Here is a 21,317-nt window from a genome sequence, read left to right on the forward strand (position 1 = left end):
CTCCCATTGGCTGATTGCCCCCCTGCTGATCTTGTTGCAGAGCTGTTTGCTTCTTCAGTATGCTGTACATATTCAGTACAACACTAAACCTTAGTAGTTCTAAAGGAAAAGGAAAAAAAAGGGCAACGTTTTGCGTAAGACACTGTATACGTTGTAGTGAGCTTGAAAAAGTGCTAGACGCTCATTTTACAAATGTGATTCGTGGCTGTTTGTTGATTAGTTAGTTCTCTGAAAGCAAATGTCTTAACATAATCCCTCCTGGTGTTAACTCCTGCTAGTGGTCCTCAACCAGGGTTTTACCAATATGTGAACTGACCCACAAGCCAGCTTCATTGTGGGATCTCATTTACTCAATATAGAAAGTCACTTTTTCCTATGTACTGACACTCCTCAAAATGCCCATCCTGCCCCCAACCAGCTTAGCTTCTAGACTGGCACCTGATTCCTTGGATCGCAGCTACACTTCGTACCCTCTATGCTTTCCTTTCACTGTCCCTTCCTATTCCTCCCTTCCCCTCTTTCCCTTTTTCTGTTTCTTCCTCCCTGCTTTCTTTTGGCTCTTCCAAATCACTCTGGTCCCCCAGCTCCTGTGATGAGCTACAGATACGTTACTCTGCTTTGTTCCCTGCAGACATGTGGGTCAGGTCTTTATTGATTTTGATTAGATATTGAGTGGCTAGGCTGACATTGCTTCTACTTCTAGCTCAATAAGTGTGGCTGGGGGTATGAGAAGGGGCAAAGTACCTCAGCACCTGGAAGTTCCTACTGGAGATTGGGGGTGGGTCATTTCCAGTGGGGATGAGGTGCCCTAGAATGCCCCGAGTGATGAGAGCTTACTGACAAACATTAATAGGAGGTTTAAGGGCTCCCATACGCTACCGGGATTGCAGTGGGTGATTATGTCACATTCGTCACTGGCTGTCGCTGTTCTCCAGAGCCTGCCAACATGGTGAATCCTAGAAAAAGGAAGACTGCACTTTGAGTAATAAATGAACATAATTGACTTACATGTTTGTTCACATAGGATTTGATGACCCCCATGCTTGTGCTGATCCTGGAGTCCTTGAACATGGATACAAGACGCCCAGTGCAGGTGTTTTCTTTGAAAGTGCTGTAGTCCGGCTTCACTGTCAAGAAGGATACAGGCTTAAGGGTCCTTCGAAAAAGATTTGTGTGAGACATTTTAATGGCTCCTTGAGCTGGAAACCAAGCGATAAACCTGTGTGCCTACAAGAAGGTAAGTTAACTTTGTTTAAACATTTCACAAATCTCAATCGTTATCACTTACATACATACCATTATTTCTCCCTGCAGAGCGCAAAAGCCTGGAACCCATTTCATAGGATTCCATTCAATATGTGTTTGAATTTCTGAGAAGTATGTATCCAGATAAATTAGCTAGAACATGCCTGTGTGTGTTGTCAAGGCAGGAACAGTGGAAGTAAATGAATCTTAGCCATGAAAGTGATAAAGTCCCATTACAAATAGATTTATCACTGCTTTTGTCAAAACACAGAGAGAGAGAGAGAGAGAGAATACTGCCACTGATAACAGAAACATTATTACCGTTACTGTTCACTTAGTGATCCTTTCTGTAATATTGTAGTATAAAAATATAGTGCATCTTTGGTATCATTAGAAATGAATTTTAATCAGAGGTTTAAATCTATTTATTACATGTACATAGTTAATAATTAATTAGAGGATGAAATAGGCAGAGCAAGCAGTAGTTTATTGGTACTGTATATGTTTACTTTTAAGTAATTCAGACATTCATGGGGTAAAACCAACTTGATTTTTGTCCTATGTAAATATGATCTCTTTTAAAATGTATCTGGTTTTAAGTATTTGAGACACTGCTACTTTTTCTTCTAAGATGTTTGATGGAAGCAGGATTAGACTATCAAATCACAAACATTAATTCTGGCCAAAAATGTGTCCAAGTAGTACATACTATTCATTTCACCAAGTATATTAAAACTATCACTTCTTTCTACAATGGATTTATTTTTCTTCAGCAGAGATACTATAATCAAGAGACATAAAAAGTGTCAGTAGGATTTAGTGTGAATGCTTTGCCTCTATGAAACTTTATAAATAATATTTGGCTGGGAGTGTTATCTCTCTGTCATATTAAAAACTGGGGGGCAGATCTTCAGCTGGTGGAGTCACGCTGATTTGCTCCAGCTGAACAACTCTTCCTGTATATTTAAGAAGAATTTTTCTTCTGCTGTTTGTTTTTTTTGCTTAACTGTATACCAGTTGTGTTTTAGGGCCTACTTTTGCCCCCATTAAAGTCAGTAGCAAATTACCCATTGACTTAAGTGAGATCAGGGTCGAATTTTATTTGCTAAGGGTCCCTCCATGTAAAAGAAGATAAAATACCATAACCTAGACGGGTAGCTCTGACTCAAAAGAAACAACTGAAGGCTATGTGACTAAGCCTTAGCCCAAGGTGCATAGTAACTGCAAATATATTATGAGGGAAAACCTTTGTTATATTTTGTCAGTGGTTATGAATCACATCTTCTAAGCATGAAAAGTACAGAGGCTTATGATTCTGGATGGTAAAATTATATCCTGGTGACATGTTCTTTCTGAATCATAACTGAACCTTTTGCAGTCAGTTTGTTTCTGGTACGTTTTCTTTCAGTAAATCTCAATAGTTTTGCTTGTTTGTTTTGTTTTAATTTTTAACAGGGAGACATGAGAGTTTTGCTCTTTTATTCCATTGGCAAAGCAGGAAATTACCACCTTCCCAGGACAGTTCAATCCCATTTTGCTGTTTCTGAAAGAGACTCTTCTATTATACAATGTTTTGCACATTTCATGCTGTGGCAGAAATAATACTGTAGATATAGCACAGTAAAATAGCAGCAGTAACTTTTTTGTTTTTACTTCGCTGTCTCATTACCAGCAAAACAGTTACAAAATAAAAATCAGCCACATTTTGACAGCACATGTATGTAATATTCACACCCTTGAGTATTCCATTCACCTGGCATTGACATCCATACTCTCTAACCAAATGAGTGTTGATGAAAAAATGAAAATGGAACGACAATGGAAACAGTTATGTTTAAAGTTAGCAGTAAAACTAGGGGAAAAAGACAAGTTCTTGTAAAAACTTATTTTCTTTTAGACATTGCTAAGTGTTTGCTTGGGGGTTCTGCATGTCTCTGAGCCAACATATGCATCACTTGCTGCAACTGTTATACCGAGCATTAATGCATTTTTATTGTGTACGCAAAAAAGTTTATCATCATCCATGGATGAAATTCTGCCCCCATACAAGTCAATGGCAAAACTCCCATAAGTTCATTGTGAGTGTGTGTGTCAAGATTTCACCCCATATTTGGGGGATGGTAATGAGATAGGCTGAGTGCCCAACAATCTCACCGTAGGCAATCATTAACTTACGCCACTGGGCATAACATATCATTGCCTGTCAAGGCCTTAATCCAGCAAAACACTGAAGCATAAGCTTCACTGTGAACACATGACTCCTCATGTTTAGAGTTAAGTATCTGCTTAAGTGCTTTTTTAGATTGAGACCCCAGAGAGTAAGGCCCTGATTCAGGAAAGCAGGAAAGCAGCTAAAAATAATACTTTACTGGTTAGGGATGCTTTTCGGAACTGAGGTCTAAATACCTCTTAAATACTGAGGTCTAAATACTACTTAAAAAAAAAAACAAAAAAAAACCTACAACAAAGAAACCCAAATAGATTTAGCAATGGAAAAGAATGATTTAAATCATATAGTTCATCCCCGTGCTAATAAGCCCCTGATTCAGGAAACCACTTTAGCTCATACCTAACTTTAATTGTGGAATTTAAGCGGTTATATAAATGCTTTTCTGAATAGGAGCCTTAGTCACAAAGCAGGAGACTTGTAGATTGATGGGCAATATAGTAGCATGGCACATTTGGAATGTAGTTGGGAAGGAGTTGGAACACCTTTTTGGGTTCTCCTGGCACCTGTCAAAGGTTTAGTGACTTACATAAAAGTTTGCATCATAGACATTTTCTTCTTTAATGATATGTGTAGAAATTTAGAGCAATTAGTGGTGAAGTGGGCTTTTAATATTTTAACATACATCACCATAGCTCACCAGAAGCTAAAGTAATCTTTAGGTTCCAAGTACTACTTGATTGTCAAAGGCAGATGTTGATTGTTATATTTGCCAATGTGCCTATGTACATTTCAGGTACTGCCATCTGGACCATTAAAATAGCCTTTTTTAATATGACCAACATTAGAAAACTTGAGCATTAAAAACCATTAACATACAAGAGTTATTTGCTAGAACAATCTAAAATTTATATTTGCTCTACAATCTCAGGTCTTAGTGCTATTTAAAAGACTGTGAAATGTCAATCTATATAAAAAGTTATTCATTTAAAAATGAATAAGCTTATCAGGAGATTGTCAGTCAATTGATTTGATTAAATAGACCTTCCATTTCCTGTTAAGGTCCAGAAGATCTTAAGTGTCAATGCAAGGACAAAGTCGCACAGCACAACTATATACATGATAAATGTACTTGACAAAAATCTGTTTACTTACAGTTATTGGCCTGGTCTACACTATGCATTTATACTGATTTTAGCAGCGTTAAACCAATTTAACACTGCACCTGTCCACACAACGAGGCCCTTTATGTCGATATAAAGGCTCTTTAAACTGGTTTCTGTACTCCTCCCCGACGAGAGGAGTAGCGCTGAAATCAGCATTACCATATCGGATTAGGGTTAGTGTGTCCGCAAATCGACAGTATTGGTCTCCGGGCAGTATCCCACAGTGCACCACTGTGACCGCTCTGGAAAGCAATCTTAACTTGGATGCACTGGCCAGGTAGACAGGAAAAGTCCCGCGAACTTTTGAATTTCATTTCCTGTTTGGCCACCGTGGAGCTCTGATCAGCACAGGTGGCGGTGCAGTCCTAAATCCAAAAAGAGCTCCAGCATGGTTCGTACGGGAGATAGGGAACTGATCGCTGTATGGGGAGACAAATCTGTTCTATTAGAGCTGTGTTACAGAAGACGAAATGCCAAAGCATTTGAAAAAACTCTCCAGGCTATGATGCAGGGTCCACAGCATAGTGCTGTGTGACAAGCATAATGGAAAGCCAAACAATCAAATGGACGCTCATGGAGGAAGGGGGGGAACTGAGGACTCCAGCTATCCCACAGTCCCCACAGTCTCCGAAAAGCATTTGCATTCTTGGCTGAGCTCCCAACGCCTGTAGGGTCAAACATGTTGTCCGGGGTGGTTCAGGGTATATCTCGTCAATTTACTCCCCCTCCCGCCCCGTGAAAGAAAAGGGAAAAAAATCATTTGACTGCTGGTCAAACGCTGCTGGTAGACACGGTGCTGGGGCAATGAACAGCAGCATCCTCTCCCCTCTCTTCCCCAGTGGCAGACGGTACAGTGCAGTAGGACTGGTAACTGTCCTCATCATCAGCCCGTGAGTGCTCCTGGCTGGCCTCAGGTGTGAGGTTGGCTGGGGGCACCTGGATAAAAATAGGAATGACTCCCGGTTATTCCCAGCAGATGGTACAGAACGGCTGATAACCGTCCTCATCATAGCAACTGGGGGCTGGCTCCTCGCACCCCGTTTTGTCTAAGAAAGTATTCTGTATGCTGGATTTGCGCGGTGCTGCGCTCCATTTCCCCTTCACATTTATGTCTGCCTGATTTAGCAGCTGGAGGGCTCTCCTCTTTTTATTCACTAAGTCGGTGTTGCTTTTCTGCTTCTTTATTACTTCTCCAATTGGGGGCATTGCAATGTGTTCCGAGGGTTGGGGGAGGAGGGAGCACCCGGTGGTTTGTTGATGGACGCCCCCTTAGAATGGGCTGCGCTCATATTTTGTGGGTCTGCTGGAGCGGTTGCTCTTTGGTTCTTCTGGGTACTGGTTCTGTGTCCTTGCCCTTTCTGGGGACTGACTCTTTTAGATACACTAAGGAGGGATGACTGGGGGGATCTCTTCCCATGTTTTGTTTTTTTGCGCCCCGGCCGCCTAGCAAAGGTCAGCAGGAGCACCTGCCAGCAGCAGACGTCGTGATGTACTATCTCTCGCTTTACCTGCATGGGCGGAACAGATCGTATGATGTCTTTGTCTGCGCAGTGATGCTTAATGTTAGCGGCTGCAGTCTGCCTCTGTACGCGGCATCCGTAACATCGGGTGACGGTGATAAAGGAAACGGGCTCATGGTTGCCATGCTATGGCGTCTGCCAGGGCAATCCAGGGAAAAAGGGCGCGAAATGATTGTCTGCCGTTGCTTTCACGGAGGAAGGAATGAGTGACGACTTTTACCCAGAATCACCCGTGACACTGTTTTTTTGCACCATCATGCATTGGGATCTCAACCCAGAATTCCAATGGACGGGGGCAACTGCAGGAACTATGGGATAGCGACCCACAGTGCAACGCTCCAGAAATCGACGCTAGCCTCGGTACATGGACGCACACCACCGTATATTGTGCTTTGTGTGGCCGCGTGAATTCGACTTTATACAATCTGTTTTACAAAACTGGTTTATGTAAAATCGGAATAATCCTATAGTGTAGACGTACCCATAGTCTCGTATTGCTCCACAATGTGTGATGCATGTAACTTCCATCAGTTCTAATGGAATTATGCACATAAATCCTGAGGCAACAAGGTGAGAATTCCATATTTATTGTTTAAGAATAAGTGTCATGTTTTCTACACCGTAATCTCCCATTGCAATACGTGGCTGCTGAAACTACCAAACTACTAGGAACAAGTGCTACCTACCTCCTTTCCGGCTAAATCTACAGTTACACAGTCCACTTGAGGATGCTCTATTGTGCTACGGGCTGAACTCTCTCACTCCCATTCTCCAAGACTGTTTGTTTGTGTTGAGTTCTTTCACTGCCAGGCTGTCCCAGGGGGAGAAATGATGGCCTTGTGGTTAACTCAGGAAATCGAGGTTCAGTTTCAACCTTTGCCATGGACTTCCTGTGTGATCTTGGACAAATGATTTAATCTCTCTGTGTCTGTTCCCCATCTGTGAAATAAAGATGATAATATGTTCTTCCTCCCATCTTTTTTCTGTCTTGTCTATTTAAATTGCAAGCTCGTCAAGTCTGGGACTGTCTCGTTGTTGGTCATATTAAAAACAGCTATTTTAATGGTCCAGATGGCAGTACCTGAAATTTACATAAGGCACATTGGCAAATGTAACAATCAACGTCTGTCTTAAACAGTCAAGTGGTGCTTGGAACACGAAGATTTTTTCACCTTCTGAGGGGTTATAGTGAAGGATGTTAAAATATTAAAAGCCTGCTTCACCACTAATTGCTCCAAATTTCCATACGTCATTAAGATGAAAACGTCTGTCCGTACAGTGCTTACCTCTGTGGGGCACCAGTCTCACTTGGAGCCTCTAGGCATTGTTATTATACAACGAGTAACAATAATTAACAAAGTGCAGGAATCCTGTGATGTCTGCAGAAATATAATCTCTTTATCATCCACAGAATTATCATACCAGCCTAATTCTACCAACTTTATTTTATAGCACTCACAGACCAAGTTTTTCCATAGATTACAAAAATATAACTTAATGAGGAAATATTGATCCTTGTATTTGTTTTTATGAGGACACTGTCAAAATCAGTTAACATAAAACTGAGCATGTTCTTAATAATGCCATTCCTGTCATATTTCCCTCCTAATCCTGGACGACCTATACCTGCCCCTTAACAAGCACTGCTGCATAGAGAAAATACAAGCCACTCTGGTGGGCAACTCTACAATAACACACCTGAAGTACTGGATTTCTTCACTGTTGTGTGCATGTCCTGTCGTCCCTCTGAGCTGCCTTTGTGTGCTGTTCTTGGAAGCATGAAGCAGTTAAGAAATAATCCCTGAAAGCTTAATTTAGAAGAGATCGTGTATGTTTCAGTGTCACAACAGAATGGAACAGACAAACATGTTCCTTGGTATGAAAGATGAGCTCCATTTACAGCCATCGGGCCGCTGGAAGTTCACAAAGTTGTCTCAAAGAGAATGGTTTGGGCTCCCCTGCTTTCACATTGACCGATTAGATCTAAGCAGAGCATGCAAGTAGAATCCTTTGCTCTTTATTGCTTGTAAAAGATCACTTATAACATTTGATGTGGTTTCCCCTTCCAGGGGATTTGCTGAAGAGTGCCTAGAAAAGCAGTGATGGGAACACATTTTATTCTGTCTGATGAAGAAGTCTTTCAGTTTGGTCACTTACTTTCAGCTATTCCAAATAGAATCTGTGGCAGCTCATCTGGTTTATAGAGGGGAAGACTACAGCAGTTTATTCTTTTATTTAAGCCAACCAGGGTGTAGTGGGCTAATAATGGTACAGTGAGCAACTGCCACTGTATTCTGCTAATATCCATCGGAGTAAAGTGTTTCAGTCTGCAGCCATCATTTGGGATAACAGGAACGAAGTCACTGTAATAGATCATAGTTACAGGATTAATTTTCTCTGCTTTGAAAATAAAATTTTGTATTTCATCTCAGTGTATAGTTGCTCCTGGGGCAAAAGACATATCTGGCTTTAAGACTAAGCTTGATAAGTTTATGGAAGGGATGGTTGATGGGATAGCTTAATTTTGGCAATTGATCTTTGATTATCAGCAGGTAAGTATGCCCAGTGGTCTGTGATGGGATGTTAGATGGGATGGGATCTGAGTTACTGCAGAGAGTTCTTTCCTGAGTGCTGGCTGGTGAGTCTTGCCCACATACTCAGGGTTTAGCTGATCACCATATTTGGGGTTGGGAAGGAATTTTCCTCTGGGGCAGATTGGCAGAGGCTCTGGAGGTTTTTCGCCTTCCTCTGCAGCGTGGGGTATGGGTCACTTGCTGATGGATTCTCTGCAGCTTGAGGCCTTCAAACCACAATTTGAATACTTCAGTAACTCAGACATAGGTTAGGGGTTTGTTATAGAAGTGGATGGGTAGGATTCTGTGGCCTGCTTTCTGCAGGAGGTCAGACTAGATAATCATATTGGTCCCTTCTGATTCTAGAGTCTAAGTCTATTATCTCGTGAGTAAGCTTTTCATCGGTATTGTCTCTTGCCATCTGTCCTGAACTTCCATCTGCATCAGGCTAGGAATTGGGATCCGTGTCTGTCGTTCCATCCCTGAAGACTTCCACTGAAGCCCCCTCATGACAGTATTCAAGACTTGGTGTAAGGCTTTTCTGTTGGGTCAGGACACCATTTTTTCACTCCCATGCTCACTAGCTGTCCAGTTTTTTGAGGGAATGTCTTATTTTAACATGGCGTGGGTTTAACTTTTTGTTAGTGTACGCATTATCTGAGATGTGGGCCCTCTATAAATTAATAATCCCTGTTGCTGCTGTTCCCCTGCAACGCCCGCCATCATCCATTAACACTCCAGTGGACAGCTGGTGTGCTCTGCCAAAATACCTGGCAAATTCAGCAGTAGTGAAATAGTTAAAGGTATTGGGAAATCGTCACATTTTTTACTACTGATTTGTTTCCAGATGACATAATAAAGTCTGCTAAATAAAATGTAATCCGGAAAGGACAGGTATACATTGAAAACACAGAGGGATGTGTTTTTAAATTGGGGCAAGGCACGAGTCTCCAATTAAAGTCAGTGAGATCTGGTGGCTGAAAGGATCATAGAACAGAGGTTCATCTGCGTGCCATTGCTAGAGGTTTATCTAGTCCAGTTCTAAATGTCAAGGCCTTGCTTAGAAATTGTGCCCCTAGTATACAAGCAGCTTGAAAGTGAGATGTTTCAGTTTCTCTTCTTTATGGATGATTGATCGATTCCTGAACTGTAAATTTAAAAATATACTATCAGTGAAATTGACAGAAGATTTCTCTTGGTTCTCTAAAATTTGCAGCTCCAAAGTGATTTTCAAAACAAGATAGTTAGGCTCCTTTTGTAATAGTGCGGGTGATCATCTCCTGGGAGAGGGATGTTTGGAAAGCAGCACAAAAAGGGATTTCATGATGTGTATATATATATATATTTTTATTTGGAGCCCTTTATTCTCCTATTTTCCGGTGTCTACAAATTCTTAACTGCTGTCTCTGACATGAATTGGTTCCTGGCATTCAGACAGATGATTACATGGGCATATTTCTCCAAGATTTCCTTTATTCTTCTTTCTGATGTTGTTTTATATTTATGAGGAGGATGAACTTTCTGAGTCATGTGTACAGTTCTCTCATTAATTTACCTGGCTGTTAACTGTTTAGTATTAGTAGAATTTCTCTCTCTCTTTGTCCTCCCTCACTTTCCAGCCTTTGTTTCATCTATTTATTTGTGTATTTTTCCACTTTTGCTGCTTTGGCACCACTGTGTGTCTATGCCTGTGTATCAATTCTCCACCATTCTTCCTCATATTTCATATAGTGAACACAGGATTTTCAACAGTGGCTACTGATTTTGGGTCAGCTCAGTTTTGAGATACCTATGTGGAGGGCATGATTTTCAGAGGGAAGTTTCTGACAGTGCTGAGCAAATACCTTTTAAGGCCTATCAGTTTGGGCACCAAAAAACTGAAGCATCCAAAATCGCTTGTAACTTTTGAAAGTCTTGGCCACTGAACACACGCTGGTGTACACACGCTGAGTGTTTACTCCTTTACACTGTTGCGACTCCATTGACTTCAGCAGAGGCACACTGGTGTACAACTGCTGGAACGCATGCAGCAGAGAATTTACTCCATCCTCTCTGGAAAGAGGGAATGTTTCTCATCCTTTGAACTAATGTCTCACATACAGTTTACGCATTTTTACAAATAGACATCATCAGGGCTTAAATTCTCTTAGAATTTCTGGGAGGCCCCCAGCCCTTGCTATAAAATCTTCCGAGGTTGATTTCATTTACCGGAGCTCCACTCCAGACAGCTCCAACTGAATTTAAGCCCTGGACATCATCCTCAATTGATTTACCTTATTCAGCATCTCTGCCTAATATGCACAGTATGCAGCCTGGGAAGGTTAAGTATGCATGTGAATTACAACTTTGCGGCCTCTTTATGACCAGTCTGTGGACTGATGTCTGCAAATGGATAACATGATGTGATCTCTTCAGCTATGTGTTTATTCTGTTACTGTCTATGAGTGATCGTAATGTAAATCACTAAAAGCAAAAAACAAATGAGCAAACTGAACGCTAGTAATGTGGGACTTGCTGTTGGCTAAACACTGAACGTGTGTAAGGAGAAAGATATAAATATGCAAACCCCATCCCACAACTAGATTCACAGCAAGCAGATCTGAAAGGCAAGCAGGGTGGGATGAGGGTGTGGGGTTAAATTAAGTCTGCTGCCCTGCTGATGTACAGATTCTCAGGCAATGGGGAAATGTGCCACTGACCACAGAGGGCTTGGCTACACTGGCACTTTACAGTGCTGCAAGTTTCGCGCTCAGCGGTGTGAAAAAACACCCACCTGAGCGCTGCAAGATACAGAGCTGTAAAGTCTCAGTGTAATCCGCTGCAAGCTATACCCCTAGAGGATGTGGTTTATGTGCAGCGCTGGGAGAGCTCTCTCCCAGCGCTGCCGCTCCGACCACACTCACACTTCAAAGCGCTGCTGCGGCAGCGCTCCGAAATTTCAAGTGTAGCCATAGAGATTTAGTTATTAATACTATTCTGGCAGACTTTGCTGACAAGGAGCTTAAAATAAAGGTATATTTGGTGTGAACTCTATAGAACAGATCTAAGTGGACGCTTATAAATGTAGTTGGTTCTCAATCTCTCTCTTCACTTAAATTGCAATTCTTTATTCTTTACACAGTATCTGCATTTCCTCTTTTTTCTTTCCTCCTCTCCATCCCTGCCTCCCCTCCCCCAGCTCCCTCCTGCTTGCACTGACTTACTGTACGTGCAGTTTAACTTGTGCTGCAACAGAAGGAAAATATTAAAAGCAATCTAGCTATGCTTTCTTCATCTGCTTGTATACAACAATTGGAAATACGTACTCTCATTATAACACATCAGACTCTACTATCATACAGTGGACTATGGTCCTGATGAGTGACTAAGAAAATGTATATTAACTGAATTGCATTTTGTGCCGTGCAGACCGCAAACTGTTTAACCAGAACAGGTATGTTATGGGTTAACTTTGCTTAAGAGCTTGACTATTAAGCAGCTGGCCATGGTTCTTCTTTTGTAACTAAATTAATAATACATAATTTTGTTAAGTCACAGATTGCCTTGCTCCACATGTTGAAGATGCAGAGGTTCATAACAAGACATACAGGACTGGAGATAAGTTAATAATCAGTTGTCATGAAGGATTCCAGATCCGTTACCCTGACTTAGACAACATGGTTTCAATATGTCAAGATGATGGAATGTGGGATAATCTGCCCATTTGTCAAGGTATAGTACACCAGAGCACCTTATTTTATAGCTCTTACGCCTTGTAATCATTTACCAGCGCTTTTTTCTGCAGCTAAAGAGGATAGTAATAAGCTGATAGATCCAGTTGTACAGTATTTCTGCAAAGGCTTTTGGATTTGCTCATCCCTATTATTCAGTTTTGGAGGTAAAATTCCCCATTCCAGCACAGCTTTATTTTAAAATATTATGTTGAATGTTACTTTTTGCGAGTCTAAAATCTGAGGGGGGCATATCTTCTTTTAATGAAACAGGTTGAAATTCACCCCTGTTAGGTCAGCTCAAGGCCCTTTGGACCACCTGAACCTGTGCACTACTTCATTTAGTGAAAGAATTAGGTTTTTTCCTGCTTTTCACTTCATTAGCCCTGCAGAGCTGATGCAACTAGGAGAGAACAAGTTAGAGTTTATTTCATCTTGTGCATTATCAACTGAATGGTTCACCAAGTTTTAAATCAGTTATACCCACGGATATTGACTGAACACTGTGCAGTTGCACAGGGACTAATTTGGCCAGCAGAGCCATTAGTGCTAGTGATGGTGTATGAGAAGGCGACAGCTTGAGTTTGTCTAGACTTGAAAAGAGTGATTGAGGCTAAGCTGCCATTAGTGGACCTGTGTTAAATACCCTGATCTAACCACAACCCATTTCTCTTGCATGGCCACAGATTAGCACCTTTAACCGCAATTTAGCTAGTTGAGGTTGATCCTAGGCTCACCTGGGGTTAGTCTTGACCATTTTAGTCAAGACAAAAGGTGTTAACCTGCTTCTGCACCAAGGGAAAGATTAGGATTGGCTAACCTTGACCTCTTTTCCTTATCTAGACAGGTCTTCTGTGTATAATACAATTTAGGAAGTATACTGTCATTTGGGGCTTGGACGTGAGAGTGCTGAGCCCCCTTTGAGTTGAAATCACAGATGCTCAGCCCCTTTCAAGGTATTTCCATACATTTGGAACACACCTGGAAATGTAGTAATGAACTATTGTATTTTTAATGGCGTTGGGGATTGCAGAAAGCATTGAACATTAAGACTTGTCAGCATGGAGCATGTGTATTTTTTGTCAGTTCGATAGTTCCCATTATTCTGTAAATCTTTTAAAATGCAGGGAGAGCAGAAAAATAATCAAATTTCACTTAAGAGATGGTTCCTAAATATGCTGTGGCCAAATACAAGATAAAACAAGCCCTTGAGTGATTAATTCTGACTTTAATTTTTTTTTTGATTTAACGTGCCACAGAGTCTCTACATATTTCACAAAGGTCTTAGCGCTGCCATGGGGCACCAGCGTGTTGAAGTTAGGCAACTTCCATAGCCCAATGTTGCTTTGCACATATCTTAGAGATTAAATAAATTGTGTCTGTAGATGCTAGCAGAAAAAGCAGAACCCTTAAGAAAATCACCTTTTCCAGTCAAAATGGTGAATGCACTTTGCACCATTGCATGCTGGTGCAAAGGACATTTGTGTAGTGGTTTTAAGTGCCCCGGCTATTTTTAAACAAACAATGACAGACTCAAACACTATTTGTTTTGCACTTAAGGGACCTGCTCACCCAGTTTACAGGTGGAATTTTTCTGGGCTATTATTCAGATGAGCAGTAGTATCCATTGCTTTCCTCCAGTGTGATATTAAAGCCATGGAACAAAAGACAACTGCTGCTACACACACCTCAGCTGCAGTGGATTGATATTGCCCCCTAAATACACACCTCAATTCTCCTCCTGTTTAATTCAACATTAACCACATTTTAAAAGTAAATTTAGTGCAAGTAAGCGATATGAAATCCGGTATTTATGAAACAGGTACAGTGCTAGCTTCCTTACGTTGCTCTCCAATGGTTCTCAAGTCTTGTTGTAGAGTTAGCAGCTGTTCTGGGTATATCTGGTCTGTTAGGATTGCCATCATGAGTGCTAAATATGAGGTGAGCACTTGTCCACTAGGACCTGATTCTCGTTACGCTAAGGCCCCTTTCAAGTTGTCAGAGCAGTATAAAGAGGTCTTGGTGTAAATGAGAAATGAGCCCAATGATTTTAGGCATTAGACAGTACTGGGATGGATAGATGTGAATGGCTTTGTTTTCTAATACCAACCCCCTCTATGCCTTTATTTGTTTGCCAAGTTTGCAATTTTAGCAAAGGAAAAAACAGTGAAAAATTGTTGGAGTAGATACAGTTAATTTGTTTAAAAATAGGGGAAAATGTATATGACCTTCTAATTATATTTTTGGGTGAGAGAAGCTGAGCCTGGTAACCAAGGTGCAGATCATCAAAGGTATTTTGGTGCCCAGCTCCCATAGATTTCAGTTAGGTGCCTAAATACCTTTGAAGATCAGGGCCTAGATGACAACAATCCTTAAGTGCAAAGCATAAGTGTGGCCCATAAATCTGCTCACATCTGACTTTGGGGATACCTGCCCTGGAGCTGGAGGTGCAACTGTCAGTCCAAGTAGACACACCTCCACTAGCTCTGATTGATCGAGCATGCTAAAAATAGAAGTGTTGCTGTGATGGCACAAGCAGTAAGATAGGCTAGCCACCCCAGTATGATCCCGTCCAAGATGTGTCCTCAGGGCAGCCAGCACCTCCTACCACTTGCACTGCTGTTTCTTCTATTTTTAGGTGCTATTTCAATCAAAGCTAGCATTGGTATGTCTACCCAAGCTGCGATTACACCTTTAGCTCCAGTGTAAACATACCCTTCACAAGTGCATTTGTCTGATGTGTAATAACACAGATTATCTTTTTGGGCTGATTTTGGAATTACACACTCCTTGTTACTGCATGACAGGATTTTAGTTATGTATTAAAGGGAAAAAAGTTTGCTGGATCACTAAGGATTGTGAACCACTGGATGATGCCACCGTCCTTCTTGTTTTTTAAGATAAATTCTTGTGGAATTAAAGTTTCCACGCTCCTAGTGAAAATGGGAGGCTCCTTGTTTCTGGATAGACCTCCATTTAACTGTACTAGAAGATTGATTTTTTTTTTCATACTTTTTTATATACCATGCTCTGTGAAACTTGCATATTGGAGGGGTCCTCCCTCCAAACTCTCTTGCCTCCAGAAATGGAAGACCATCTTTCTATGAACCCAGATTAAATGTCTGAGGAAAGGGCAGGTTAGATTTACTATCGAACTGTAATATGATTTTCTGCACATCACGTACAGCCACATAAGGAATTGTAACCAGGTTTTTATACTACATTTCACAATGTACTTTTGAAATTTGCACTTACACAGTGGTCTGTTGGGGCCCGTGCATCAGAGCTCTGTCATTTTTATTTGGAAATCCAAACAAAACCTTATCTGAACTTAGACACATAGGACCAGATTGTCAAAGGTATTTATTTAGGTGTCTACAGATGCATATAGGCACTTAGTGGGATTTTTAAAGCACTTATTGAAAATCTCACTAGATGCCTACTTTCTTCGTGAGGGGCATAAATATCTTTAGAAATCTAGCCAAGAAGCCAAATTTACCCTGGTATAATTCCGTTGATGGTAAACTTGCAACATATTAATAGTCTAGACTCTTTGCCTGCAGAAGATCATGTGTTTTAGATAGATAATTTGGGTTAGAAGGGACCTCAAGAGATCATCTAGTCTAACCCCCTGCTCAAAGCAGGACCAATCCCCAAATGGCCCCCTCAAGGATTGAACTCACAATCCTGGGTTTAGCAGGCCAATGCTCAAACTACTGAGCTATCCCTCCCCCCTCATATATTTGGTACAGAAGAGGAGGTAATAGCCAATAAATAGGGCCATTGTGGCTCTATTTGAGCGAAGGGGATTCATGAACTAGTAAAAATACTATTAAAAGCCGTTGTGCTGAGGGCTGAACGTGCTGTAGTAGGTTTCTGTCCCCTCTCCCCAAATTGCCAGTGCTCTGAATTATTCTCCTCCCTTTGGACTAGTTAGAAGCTGTTTTTTTAAAGTGGTGGCTGGGCATCTCAAGAGAAGGGAGTTGACAGTACCCAGCACTTTGCGGAATGTACTCAAATTGGAAGATCTGTCCTGTAGCTTTTATTCTGATCAAGTAAGACTTTAATTTTTTACAGTTTGTCTAACAAGACTTGAAATTATGTGACCTTCCTTCTGGAATTCCTGATAGTGACAAGAGGCCTATTAACGGTGGTTGTTGCCACAACAAACAGCTTCTATTAGTCTCATAAATTTTCATACGCTTTTTTCGTTCCCAGACTGCTAATCATCATTCCTCAAAATCATTGCAAGCTGAAAATCAACACCATTAGTCATTACCAAGAGGGTCATTTTTTAAGGCAGTGAGTAAAATAATTCTAGTTTATTTCAGTACACAACTTGAAATCTCAAGTCTCTATATCCACTCAGAACATGGTTTGCATACATGTGAATCAAATATTAGAAAGTCATGAGTGATCATGTAGTGATTTTCCTTTTATTCCAAACGTCATCTCATTTGTGAAGCCAACTGCTGACAATTCCCACTCTAGGGTGCCAAAATTACAAAGTCTGCCTGGAGTTAATCACTCTGGGCCAAACTCATCCCTGGTGTAACTCCACTGATGGCAAATTCGTCCCTTTCTAGACTGGCTGTGGCCACTGTTCTCAAAAATGACTGAGTTTAGGTGCCTCCATTTTTGGGTGCCCAATCTGAAACACCTTGAAGGGCCTGATTTCCAGAAGGTGAGTGCACTGAGCACTTTCTGAAAATCAGGCTCCTCTAAACTATCTCAAATTGGGGGCCCAAAATCACTACTCATGTTTGAAATCTTGGCCTCTTTTGGTGTTCTGCACATCTCATAACCTCTGTGACTGCCTGTTTGAGGAGAGGAATAAAACCCATGGTTTTGTATAAGTGACAGTCTTTATTAAGGATTCTACCTCATAATAAGTGACAACTGCTAACCTGGTGAATGTGTGGGTGTGCAAAACGAAACATTGCCATTGTCATTAATGCTATGTTGGATTTGCAAAGGATATATCTTATCTTGGCAGAATGTGTGGGCTAAGCAATAAAAGAACTTAAAATGAGGTAATGACAATTGAGCACCTAAGAGAGAGATTAAGTAGGAATGCCATTCACTGTGGGGAGGATGGAAAGTATTGTGCTTCTCAACTTGGGAACCCTAATCAAGATGTGTTACAATGACTAAGACAAGCGCCTCATAATAAGATACCTTCCTCTTCTTAATTTGCAGGTTGCCTGAGGCCATTGCTTCTTCCTCATAGTTACATTAACATATCTGAGTTCGAGTCCTCCTTCCCAGTAGGAACAGTGGTATATTATCAGTGCTTTCCTGGATATAAACTAAAGGGGACAGAGTTCCTCGAGTGCATGTATAACCTTATCTGGTCACATAGCTCACCTAGGTGCCTTGATGTGGAAGGTAAAACAGTTTGTTTGTTTTTAATATTGGACAATTAACATGATATATTTTATTTGAACTTAGGGCTACAATTTTTAGCTCCGTTTTGCCCACTGCCTCCTGAGGACGTACAAAGTGTATCCATTCAAGTTCCGGTTTTGTTGTATATATACTGTGTAATCTGGAACATTGCATAGCTTAATTGTTAAAGTTACTTCCATGATGTTTGCTCTGTCGGTATCATAATCATAATAGATGCAGATTGTAACAACGAAGACTGTTATACTTAAAATCTAAAAACTATGTAATCTGCTGTCTTTCTAATGAAATGCTGAGAAAGTTAATGAATCTATATTCACGTAAGGACAGCCTGAGTAGCTGAAGATTCATACCATTCTGAACTAAAAGCATTTGTAAATACTATTAAGTATCAAGTTTCATTTCAGCCTGCATGCCAGGTGTATGCACAATCTAATACTGCGTGATTCTGCATTAAGAATACTGGATGCACTATCCAAAATTACTGGAGTGTTTCTTATTTTTAATTAGCAGCCCAGTTTCCAAAATTCTAAAAGAGCTTTGCAGTGTGAGCATTCCACTTTTAGGAACTGATTTTCTGATCTAACATCCTAGAAATTTAACCACAAAACAGCCCTGCGTAAATCATCTTTTTATTTTTTGTAGTACATGTAATACAGTGTTACAGATAAAATTATTAGAAAGAGAGACTGCCTGTCAGATATCATAAAAGAAATTACAAAATGAAACAGGATAAGCCAGAAGTTAAGTCTTAAAACCCACAAACACAAATGTATGAAACTGAAAATTTTGTATGTCATTTCCCTGTGCTCACTTAACACAGATGACAGTCTGAACTGCCTGTTCTAGCTCCCATCAAAGTACATAGCAAAACTCTCATTGACTTTAATGAGGACATGTATCATTTGTATTATATTAGCACCTAGAGCTCCATTGTGGAAGGCTTCTTAAAAGTATACAGAGAGTATGAGAGAATCTCTGCCCTGAAGATTTTGCAGTCTAAAGAGACACGACAAAGAAAGGGTGTGAGAGGCACAGTAGTATTATCTCCAGTTCACAGATGGGGAACTGAGACAGAGATTAAGTGTCTTGCCCAGGGTCATACAGGAAGTTTGTGGCAGAGTGGGGAATTGAACCTAAACCTCCTGAGTCCTGCTCCAGTCCCTTAATCACAAGCTCATCCTTCCTCATGATCACTTTTGGCACAGGGCTTGTTCTGTTGTAACATTAAGACCAATTTTTTTTCCTGGTGATTACTTGTAGAAACCCCATATATAAGGTGATGGACAAACCACAAATGTTTCAGATAGTACGAGAATGGGTTGTCTTGAGATTTTTGGATCCTTTCTGTTTCCATATGGGTAGGACAGAGTCTTATAGCTGACAACTCCATTTCTCAAGTGTCATGTGGGACTGGTGTAACTAGAACACACTGAACTTGTAAAGTTCCATCCAGCACTTGTAAATCAACTTTAGGTGTTCACATTTGAAAATGTTGGCCTAAGTGACTTATTTAAGAAGCATCAGACTTCAGGGGTCCTGTCTCCCATCCATTATAACTCCCAGATCGTTTTCAGCAATACTGCCACATAGCCAGTTATTCCCCATTTTGTAGCTCTGCATTTAATCTTTCCTGCCAAAGTGAAATACTTTGCACTTGTCTTTATTGACTTCCATATTGTTGATTTCAGACCAATTCTCCAATTTTGTCAAGGTCCTTTTGAATTCTAATCCTATCCTCCAAAGTGCGTGCAACCTCTCTCCCAGCTTGACTTTATCTGCAGATTTTATAAGTATACTCTCCACTCCATTATCCAAGTCATTTAATGACAATATTGAATAGTACCAGAGCCAGGACAGACATATGCAGGACCCCACTAGAGAACTCTCCTGGTTTGATAGCTCTTGATAGCTACTTTTAGTATAGTCTTTCAACTAGTTAAGCACCCACTTTATAGTAATTTAATCTAGACCACACTTCCCTAATTCACTTACAAGAATGTCATGTGGGATTGTGTCAAAAGCCTTACTTAAGTAAGATCCCTCACATCTATTTCCCTCCCACCCCCCATCTGCTAGGCCGGTAACCCTGATGAAGGCAATTAGGTTGATTTGTCATGATTTGTTCTTGACAAATCCTTGCTGGCTCTTTCTTATAATCCTGTTATCCTCCAGGTGCTTAAAAATTGATTGTTTAATAATTTGTTCCAGTATCTTTCCAGGTATCAAAGTTAGTATAGACCAATCAGCTTTACTGGGGTCCTCTGTACCGCCTTTTAAAGATAGATATTATATTTATCCTTTTTTAGCCCTCTGGAACCTCATCCATCCTCCATGAGTTCTCGACGATAATTGCTAATGCCATAGTTAAGGTTGCTCAACGCTTGCCTTTATAAGATGCTGTTTTCAGTTACTTATCATTCTTCTTCGAGTAGTGGCCCTATGTGGTCCCACTTCAGGTGCGCATGTGTCTCTCAAGCCCTTGATTGAAGATTTCTAGCTAGCAATGTCTGTTTGGCCTGTGCAAGTGCCTTATGCCTCTTCATGGCAGACACCGAGGCTATCTAGGTGTGTGTGGGGGAACTGCCCTCACTTCCTTCTCTACTGCCTCACCAATGTGCAAAAGGGCAGATAAGTACTTTGTGCCCCTTAAGGAGTCTGACTTTTTATTTTCCCAGCCCCCACCTAACTCCCTAGTGGTGGACGCAATGAATAAACGGGGTAGGCAACACTTTTTGAGATATACCCCTTATGACAAGGAACAAAAGCGGCTGAATGTCTTTGGAGGAAAGTCTCTCATCTGCCAGCCTGCAGCTCCGGATAGCAAACTATCAGGCGGTCTCCAAATACAACCTTACTAATTACAACAAGCTCACCGCCTGTACTGAGCAGCTACCACACGACTGCAGGGAACAACTGCTCTCCAGACATCCCTAGATGCTGCTGCCAGATCCATCTCTGCGGTGGTAGTTATGCGAAGGGTGTTGTGGCTCTAACTTCTGTGGTGTCTGAGAGAGGTTCGGAACACAGTAGAGGGCCTCCCCTTTGATGGTCATAGGCTTTTCTTGGAGACCATGAATGACGCCCTGCACACATTGAAGTACTCCAGGGTTACCCTACATTCCTTGGGCATTTACACAGCTACGAGCAAGAAGTGTTTTAGTAGGTCACAGACTGCCCTGAGCTCATGCCCTGTTCAGTTCTCGGGGTATCATAGACATGCAGAACCCTCCAGAAAGAGACACAAGTTTCAGAGGATGAGAGCCACCCAACCACCCACATGACCACCCAGATGTCATCTAAACTGCACTTTTGATAGGTTGGTCAAGAATTTGAATTCTCCCACTCTTCTGGATTTACAGTTGTGCCCTTTAGCCTTCTTCCCTCGCTTTGGGGACTGCCTTATCCATTTCCACCAGTTCTTGGGAGCAAATCACAATGGACTAATAGGTCGTGGAGGACATAACATCAGGCTATACCATACAGTTTGTCAGTCCCTCCCTTCCACTCCCCTTCCCCAGCCCTCTTCA

The 21,317-nt window shown here is 41.2% G+C and overlaps 1 protein-coding gene across 2 annotated transcripts in view; it reads left to right on the forward strand.

The window, feature by feature from the left end:
- SUSD4 (sushi domain containing 4) overlaps positions 1–21,317 on the forward strand; it is a 111,494-nt gene that overhangs the window by 67,625 nt on the left and 22,552 nt on the right. Inside the window, exons 3-5 of one of the 2 annotated variants that reach the window (XM_032781730.2) lie at positions 1,025–1,237; positions 12,203–12,382; positions 17,581–17,769. In XM_032781730.2, coding sequence (XP_032637621.1) covers positions 1,025–1,237; positions 12,203–12,382; positions 17,581–17,769 — 582 coding nt within the window. The remainder of the gene's footprint in view (positions 1–1,024; positions 1,238–12,202; positions 12,383–17,580; positions 17,770–21,317) is intronic. The other variant, XM_032781731.2, reaches the window with a different exon arrangement.

The sequence above is a fragment of the Chelonoidis abingdonii genome, chromosome 3 (assembly GCF_003597395.2).
Source record: "Chelonoidis abingdonii isolate Lonesome George chromosome 3, CheloAbing_2.0, whole genome shotgun sequence".
Classification (NCBI taxonomy): domain Eukaryota; kingdom Metazoa; phylum Chordata; order Testudines; family Testudinidae; genus Chelonoidis; species Chelonoidis abingdonii.